Raw genomic sequence first — 8,780 nt, 5'->3', positions numbered from 1 at the left:
TTTGAAGCTTTTTTACCCACTTGTTAACATAGTCATTCCATACCCCAAATGGTAAATTTCAAGACATTATTTGATTCATTTCCCGCACCTCCTCCTCTCCTTTTCCCCAACACTTCGCACCAGATACAGAAATCACTGGTTATGTTCAGACCCTCTTTCAGTGCGAAGCGGTTTTCCGTGCGTACACCGCCTACAGCCGCTTCGGCCCACTGGGGACCAAGGAGGCACAATGAAGCAGCAGAGCGCGTCCCGCCTTTGGGGTTCGGGAGCTCGGAGACAGGGACCTGTCAGTCCGCTGGGCCCACAGGGCCAGCTGGAGCGCTGCCGTCTCCGGGCGCTCAGGGCTACGGCTCTCCTTCCCCGGGCGCCCGCCAACTTCCTTTCTCCCCGGGCCCTTCGGAGCCTCCCTGACCCCCCTGGCTCCTCTTTCCCAAAGCCGCCGGGGATAAGGGATCCTGCGACTCTGGCCTGAAGCTGGCCCCGCTTGGTAACACTGGAGTCGGGGGTCGGGAACGGCGCTGCCTCGCCACTCTCGCAGGGCTGCAGGCCCCTGGTCAAGCCCGCCGCTCTCTCGAACTACTAGCGGCTCCTGACCCGGGACAAACTTCTGGCTGAGGCGCAACCCCTCGCCAGTTAAGGCCACAAAACAGTAGACGCGTCTGGGGCCAGGAAGGGGACGGGGTGAAACTCCGTCTCGCCGCCGTTCCTCTACGCTCCGGTGACGCCGCCTCGGCAGCGGCGGCAGCGGCAGCGGCAGCAGTAGCGCCGGCTGCCCCGAGCCGAGCTCCCTCCCGGAGGCGCCGCTGCCGCCCAGCTCCGGACGCCAGCCGGCGGGGCTGGACGCGCACGCCCTCTAGCGGACCGCGGCGGCACCTGACGGCTGTGACGTGGGCTCTCCCTTCAGCCGGCCTGCGGGGCACCGCCAGTCAGTCGGGGAGCAAGAGCCCCGCGCGGAGCCGGCGCGGGCTCCGCTACTGGCGCGCCGCCTCCCGGGGGCCGGGCTCGGGGCTGCCGGCGGACTGGCAGCGGGCGGGACGCAAGCCTCGGGTCTGGAGCAGGGGAAGAGGAGAGGCGGCAGGCGCAGCCGCCGGAACAGAGGGAAGATTTTGGCTCTGCCGAGGAGCCCTCCGTTCCCTCTGGCAGCAGCGCCAGACGCCGACTGGGGTCAGCGGCCGGGGAAGAGGACCCACGACCCTCTCCCTTCGCCGCGGGATCCTCTGGAGTTCGGACTTCTGCAACTGTTCGCACTTTGGAGTACTGGTTCTGTTTTTGGCGGTTTCCCCTTCTCTTCTAGCTGCCTCGAGCCCAAAGCCCCGTCCGCCCTCCGCCTTCTCGCGCCCACCCACCGCCTCCGGGGAGCGGCCCGGCACGCACTCTGCAACATGAGGAGGCTTGGGACTTGCCTGGCGACTTTGGTCGGACTTTTGCTAACTGCAGCCGGGGAGGCATTTTCAGGTAAGCAGGGCCAAGTTTGCCGTCACCTGAGGCACGCGGGCTGGAGCGGGAGCCGGAGACGCTGGCAACTTCCCGGTGGAGAGTCTAAGGCGGCGGCCGGTCGGGAGAGGGGGCGCGGCGGGCCGGGCACCGCGCCTGCCCGTTTGCCGGCTCTGGGTGCAGGGCCGATGGGGAAGGTAGGCACCTAGAACTCGAGCTGGCGGAGCGGACCGGGTTTGAGCACTAACCTTGGAGCCAAGGCCCCCATCTTGGCCCCCGCTGCTCCGCGGCCTGGGCTCCTGCTCGGGGCGGACGGCCACCGCTCCACCACTCCGAGTCCCCGGCAGGTTCCAAGAGGAACAGCAGAAAACTTTGCCTGAAGTTCGGAGCTGCAGCCGCCCGGCCGCCTGGCGTGGGCGCTGCGCCGTCCTTCGGACCCGGAGCCGCGGCCGGGAGTGTTCTCCGGTGCTCGGCTGCGGCCATAGCCCGGACCCGGCAGCAGCTCCAGCGACTGCGACGGTCGCTCTGCACCCTGCCCTTCCTGCCGCCGCCCCTGGCCGGTTGTCGCCGGTGACCGGGGCTCAGGCCGGCGGTAGCGTGGCAGCTCCGGAAAGCCAGCGCGGGCGTTCCTCGTTGGTCTCAGCTGGAGCACTCCGTGGCCGGGAGGGAGTAGCTTGGACCCCAGGCCTCGTGCCACGGTGCCCCTGGTCCCGCCAGACTCCGCTTTCCCATCCCCGACCCCCAGCGGGGCGCCGCTGGCTAGTGGCAACTTTCTTAGCCCGGCCGCGCCGGCCCGGGGGTCCCAGGTGGGGAGGAAAGGGGCTGGCAGTGCTTGAGAGTGAGTGTGTATGTGTGTGAGTGTGTGTGTGTACAAGCCTTGCGCGCGAGGGTCGTTCGTACCCGGAGCAGCCCCTGGCTGGCGGGACCTGTGGAGGCGAGGCCGGGGTCAGGCCAGGGGTCTAGCCGCGGCTCCCCGCTTGTATTTACAAGAATTACTTCTATGTCGCCGTTAGTACCCGGAGCATTTTTTGTGGATAACTAACAAACGCTTGCACGTTTGCACACTTTCTTTCTCCTGTGTATTAGTTTCATTAAGGGCCAGATACAGTGGTGGCACTGGACTTCTTGTTTTTCTTTCAATATAAAGGTTGCTTTTTAACCGTAAACTTGGGTTGTAAAGTAGGTTTCCATTCTGGAGGAATGAATAAGTTGGATTTTTTCCTTTTCCTTTTTTCTTTTTTTTTTTGGTAATTTGATGGAAGTTTTCACTGGCAGTAAACCCATATTTTAAACATTGAAGGCATTTGGCTCTCAGGCCTGTGGAGACATACATTTTTACTTCTTGGACTCCCAGGTTCGTACAGGCACGAAAGGATACCTCCCGTGTTGCTGAGCTGCAGATCCCTTGAACAGTTGGCGGCAGAGATGAAGTTAAGCCTGTAGTTAGTTGGCTGATTGGCTCAGCGCTGTGTAACTCAAACCATCAACTTCAACAGAGAAATACTCTTTTCCTAACTTTAATGCTTTCTTAACTGTCTGGTAATTGCACTTGTTCTAGAGGATTTAACAAAATGATGCACTTCTGTATGATATAAAAGTAATGGAGACTTTGGCCTGTGTTCTTTCTTATTAGTGAAATATGGAGTAAACTGCCAGTTTTAGAGCTTTATAACTCAACTAGTATTAGAGGGTAAGTGTGAGGACTTTAGAACTATAACTCCCTGCCTGGGATTTGTTTGAATTTAGGCTGTGTCAAATAGCATTTGGATGGCTTTTTAAGTTGTGAGCAGTATGGTGAAAACAATATTTCTATAGGTCATTTACATAATTGCTCCCTCATCATTCAGAAGTATTTTAGCCTGGGTAGTTCTGATGTGTGTCTAAATTATCAGTCAAACCAAAAGAGACCTTTTACTAAAATTGATGTAGGAAATATATCACTGTTTCAACTACCACACTATTACTTGAAGTGTGCTTTCTTTTTATTGTAAAGCCAGAGTTATCTTAGTATATTTGTGGGCAGGAGGGAAATGAAATATAATATCTGAGAAATTGCTCAGAAATGTTGAAATTTAAAAAAATTTGAAGTTGGCGAATTTTGTGTGTGCAAGGATCAGCTGTGTTGCAGTCCACCTTCCCCACCCTCCTCTATTTTGCATTTTAGGTAGTACAGGTATGAGGTACTTAATGGTTTGAAAAAGTCAGGTTTTTTGGTAGGTTGAGAAAGTTAATTATGATATCATGAGCAACACTGAAACATTTTTTATTGATTCTTTTGGACACTGTATTAATTGGCTACTTTTTACCTGGCATGGAAATCATTTTAAAGATAGAGAAGGTAGACTGTAAGCTTCTTGAGGGCAAAGTCGATATTTTTCCCTCTTGGTTCTCCATGAAACACTTAGCATAGAGCTTTAGACCTAACAGGCATTCATTATTTGTTGAATAAATTACTAATGTGACTCCTGATCATTTGCAGCCATTTAAAATATACATGAATGGACGGACACAAAAGGGAGGGAGAGAAGTGATTTTTAGAAATTAGAATGGGCTTGCATTTTTCCTTCGTTCGAAATGAACTATTTCTTCAGGGGTCCTCTTTAGGCCACCCAGTGGACTAAATCAGGAGGTTTTATGTAATCAGTGGAGGTGTTTTTATGCAGCCAGGATTTACACACAAGGTACTTTGCTGCCCCTCTTATGCAGCACTCCTCATTCTCACCCTCTTTTGGAATGGGTTTGGAATTTATCTGATTGTTAATTAATCATTTCTGGAAGTGTACTGCAGGTAATCTGAATGCCAGACATCAGAAATAGAGTGCTTTACTTGTATGAAAAAAAAAAGAATTAGACTTTTTGTCTACAAGGACTTTATTTACTATAATTATTCAATTAAAAAATACTATCCATTTTATAATATTTAATTTGTTGGGCAAAAAATAGGTTAAATATAATAATATTTCATTTGTTTGGCAAAATATTGAAGACTTTCTGTCTTCTAGGCTATTAATGATCATTAAAAATAATTTTTGTAAAAAGTCATACAAGTAAGCTGTGAAGAAGAAAGTTAAATCATTTTACTTTTTTTTCCACACTGAGAAGCCAGACAGCTGTCACGTAATTCCTCTTCGACTCAGTTTCTTAAAAAGCCAAGGTGCAATCTATATTAAACAACAAAGTATTTAGTTTTACATTATAATGGGACTGATGTGTTAAGTTCTGTTAAGCAGGCTTTTGGTCTGCAGGAACAGAAATGCAAACAGATCAGGCCATTGTTTCACCTACAGGATTTGGAATAGATTGAACCTTAACTTTGTGAATTTGGGATTCTTGTTGAGAAATATTCTTTTGAGGACAAATGTGAGGAAAGAGTCAAATTTAGTTAGTATTGTTGTATCAATGTTTAATTTCTTAGTTTTGGTCAAATGTAAACATTTGGGGAAGGCAGGTGAAGAGTGTACTTGAGATCTTTGTACTGCTTTTTGCTACTTTTCTGTAAGTCTAAAACTATTTCAAAATACAAAAATTTAAAGTATGTAGATTTACAAAGAGCAGGGCTAGATTAGTTTAGCAGTTTGACTTTTTCTTTTTTGGGTCATGACAGTTTACATTTTTACAGTGCTTTAACTAGACTGATAATTGATATGATGAAAATGCTTCAGATCGAAATCAGTAAGCATGAAAGAAATATGCAAGAAATTACTAAACATTTTTAGTGTTATGTGAATGTAAAGAAGTACTGTTGGAGTGCAATAAATTGCTCTGACCTAGAAAATTAAAGGATTTAGTCTCTTACGTTGTCAAAGGGTTATTTTATAGGTTTTCAGAAGAGAAGTTACTTACATATAGTGATGTATGGATAAGTGAACATATATAAAACTGGGCTGGAATAATTCTAAATGAACTTAGTGAACAAGAAATTTGTATTATGTGTTCAGATTATATAAACCCTATGTAATTCAAGCATAATCTTTAGTTTGGGGAAAAGTAAGTTTTACTATGTATTTCTGTGACAGTTCTATAAAAGCTGATGACTTTATTTAAATTACATAGTTCCATAACAATTGCAATACGTTCTAGAAATCAGTAAGCTACCCATTTTGGTAGATGACCTCTTTTGGGTTAAGTATAGTTTCCCTTCAGTTTTTGTTTTAGATTTTATAAAGCTTTGTATAGTGAGTGTTATTATAGAAGTGTCCTGAGACATAGTTTTCAGTTAGAGGGTCAGGAGTTTGAATAAGTAGTTACATCTTTTTCAACAGTATAACATTTTTTCTAAGGGTGGGGTCCATTTTGCTTTTAAGTTTAATTCTAAGATTCTTCTCTTTGAAATACAACTTTCCCACAAACTTCCTTATAGTTTCCTATCTTTATGTGCTTATTATTTTTATGAATCAACATGTTAATAAGTTTATTTTATAAGTAACAAAGTTTAATTGTTAAAGTTTTTCAAAGTAAGTAATGAAAATTTTTAGAAACATACAAAATAATAGAAACTTCCTATCATAGGAGTATTTAGCTTCTCTGGTTCCTAAGACACTGCCGTGGTTTTCAGTTTAGTCATCAGAAAGCCTGAGTGTACACCATAGGTCCAAAAAAACTAGAGAGAGAAAAATAAGTAAGGCTGGTGTTGGGTGGGGAGTAGGAAAGCCTTAGTCATCAACCTTGGTAGTCTGTAGGTTCCCCCCACCCTCACCACCATCGGTGGGGAAGCTGGCAAGGCCAGGGCATAATTAAGGGTGGGACTGTTTGAGGAAAAATAAAAGGAAACAGGCCTGAGAAGGAAATGGTTGTGTTTTCAGGTACAAGCAACCTTAGTTCTGGAGATGCTGGCAGGGAAGGGTCTCTGTCCTTACACTTTTTTTGTGTTTAAGGGTGGAACATGTGGAAAGCGAAGGGAGGGTAATCAAGAGTGACAAAGTGTGCAGGTAGATCAAGTGTACGTGCTATACCTCAGCAGCTTCTGTGACCTTGGGGAGGCCTGTAGGTGTTGAGCCAGGGGAGACAGCAATCTGTGTTTAAACCTCTGCTTCTCAAAACTTAGTGCGCCCAGGGTCACCTGGAATGGTCCTGGTTTGTGGCCACGTTTTGAGAAACGTTCTAAAAGAGTAGTTCTTTAAGGGTTGTCCTTGGACCAGCAGCATCAGCATCTGGGTACTTGTTAAATGTGCAGACTCCGGGCCATGCCCAAACCTACTGAATCAGAAACTCTGGGCGGCTGGCAGCAGTCTGTTGGAACAAGCCCTCCAGGGAATTCAGCTACTTGCTGAAGTGTGACATCTACTGTTCTGAAAGCACTAAGATCCTCATTCTGCTTTTTTAGCCTTTCTTGACAAGAGCTGAAAGAGAGCTGGGGGTGAAAATATAATTTACATTCATGTACTTATTAGCATCTTAATTATCATTGCCAAAATTATAAACAGACTGATGTGATTGTTAGGTGAAGCTGCCAGTGTGACATTTCAAATACTGATCTGATCTGGGAAAGATATTGGATCCAGCCAGTTGTAAAAAAAGTTTTCTATAATTTTACTTACCACAATATAAAGTTTTAATTAAATTTTGCAGTGACGATTAGCCATTGGAAATTTTTCTTTGTTGAAATTATATATAGAAGATATTTGTTTGCTTGTTGTAAGTAAGCACAGAGCCCTGTGTGCCTTAAAATAATGAAGGCACACACGTTAATTCAAGTAAATATTTTTTAAGATTTTTATTTATTTTTAGAGAGGGGAAGGGAGGGAGAAATAGAAAAAGAGAGAAACATCAATGTGTGGTTGCCTCTCTTGTGGCACCCACTGGAGACCTGGCCTGCCACCCAGGCATATGCCCCGACTGGGAATCGAACCTGTGACCCTTTGGTTCTCAGCCTGCCCTCAATCCACTGAGCTACACCAGCCAGGGCAAATTTAGGTAAATATGTATTGAATTCTTACCCATTTTTGGTGGGGGAGCAGCATTAGGATGAAGTGAGCTAAGGCAAGTTAAGGGAGATAGACTTACCATACAAGTCGTCCATCTATTAAAAGTTTCAAAATCTCCTGAGATGGAGAGAAACAAGGACTTCTGTAGTAGAGAACTGGGAATTAACGTAGTAGATGTTGGAACTGTACTGTGGAAATGTGAAACTTTGCCTTTGGAAATGAACTCAACTTCCAAAAGGAAAATGAAAGGTTTTCATTATACATCTCTTTAAAGTACTAACAGTGTGTATCCTAAAATTGAGCCTTCTTTTCCTGTTATCCACAAAAGACAATAATTGCATCTCTGTTATGTAGCATCCAGGCAAATAAGAATGATTGTGATGTCATTTAACAGATTTACCTTGAAAATGTCACCGGACTTTGAGAGAATCAGTCGAAGAGTGCTTTTCACAGGGCAGCCTCGCCTCCGCCTTCCTGCTCCTGCTGCTGCGATCCAGAGCTGATCACTAGGTGTAGCTGCATCCCTAACCCCACCTGCCTCAGCCAGAATGCCCAGCCTTCCTGGTGGCAGGCTTTCTGGACTCACAGCTGAAGGAAGGCATGCTATTTAATGGATCTTCATCTGCCCGTACGTGTGTCTCTGACCCTTTACTGTGAAATTAAATTCTTTAGTGGGAGTTGTAGTTCCACTAGTAGTAGTTTAGTTTGTGGTTGTTTAAACACCTCCCCCAAGACAACTTTAGACTCATCTGTGATTAAAGCCTCATTTTTTTGCTTTAAGATATATTGCTGCTATATTATATATAGCAGTGAAATTAGAAGAAGTAGTGTATATCTGCCAGCTAAGCGAGAGTTCATGTTAACCTTTGCGGCCTTCTCCATCAGACCTTTTAGTAGTAGACCAGACAAGATAGGAGTGAATGGCCATGTGTAGGTGTATAGCATTCTTATGAAGTGGCTTATGTACTGCGCTTACAGCTGTAAGAGTGCAAGAAATTACTTCTATAACACCGTAGGTATATATTTATACACACACATACACACACCTACAGTATATATATGAGACTGATATATATAATATGTCATGACTGATATATATAATATATATACCTATAGTATATCTATGACTAACGTGTAATATCAGTCATATATGTGATATATATCTATGGCTGATATATATGTATATAATATCAGGAAGTCATTAAAATTTGCATGGAAATCGGATTCAGTAAGTTTGAGTTTTTACCACCCAGAAGACTAATGAGTCATTAAAAACTTTTTATATGAAACACAAGTGCTGGGCTCTGAATTGAAAGCAAGGAGAAGACGGAGGCTGGAGGGTGTGCTAGAAAAAGGCTGTGGCGCTTCCCTTAAGAACTGGGGTGAATGGAAGAGGCCAAAGATCAGTGAGTACAGGGTGTA

The 8,780-nt window shown here is 45.6% G+C and overlaps 1 protein-coding gene across 1 annotated transcript; it reads left to right on the top strand.

The window, feature by feature from the left end:
• The first annotated feature begins 229 nt into the window (after positions 1-229).
• Positions 230-8,076, top strand: LOC128627261 (uncharacterized). The gene is made up of 4 exons (XM_053664314.1): positions 230-466; positions 634-759; positions 858-1,455; positions 7,753-8,076. Exons 1-4 carry the CDS (start codon positions 230-232, stop codon positions 7,761-7,763), a joined length of 972 nt encoding a protein of 323 aa, XP_053520289.1. The 3' UTR covers positions 7,764-8,076.
• Positions 8,077-8,780: the final 704 nt, after the last annotated feature.

Source organism: Artibeus jamaicensis, unplaced genomic scaffold, assembly GCF_021234435.1.
Source record: "Artibeus jamaicensis isolate MK-2021 breed Jamaican fruit bat unplaced genomic scaffold, CSHL_Jam_final contig_354, whole genome shotgun sequence".
NCBI lineage: Eukaryota > Metazoa > Chordata > Mammalia > Chiroptera > Phyllostomidae > Artibeus > Artibeus jamaicensis.
Note: the sequence above shows the minus strand (reverse complement) of the source record. Positions and strands in the feature narration are given on the sequence as shown.

Excerpts from the sequence above, each read along its gene's own strand:
- LOC128627261 (XM_053664314.1), top strand. The coding sequence starts at position 230 with ATGAAGCAGCAGAGCGCGTCCCGCCTTTGGGGTTCGGGAGCTCGGAGA. Across the intron at positions 467-633 it reads TAAGGGATCCTGCGACTCTG|TTAAGGCCACAAAACAGTAG; the intron begins GCCTGAAGCTGG and ends ACCCCTCGCCAG. Across the intron at positions 760-857 it reads CGGCAGCGGCAGCGGCAGCA|CGGACCGCGGCGGCACCTGA; the intron begins GTAGCGCCGGCT and ends CACGCCCTCTAG.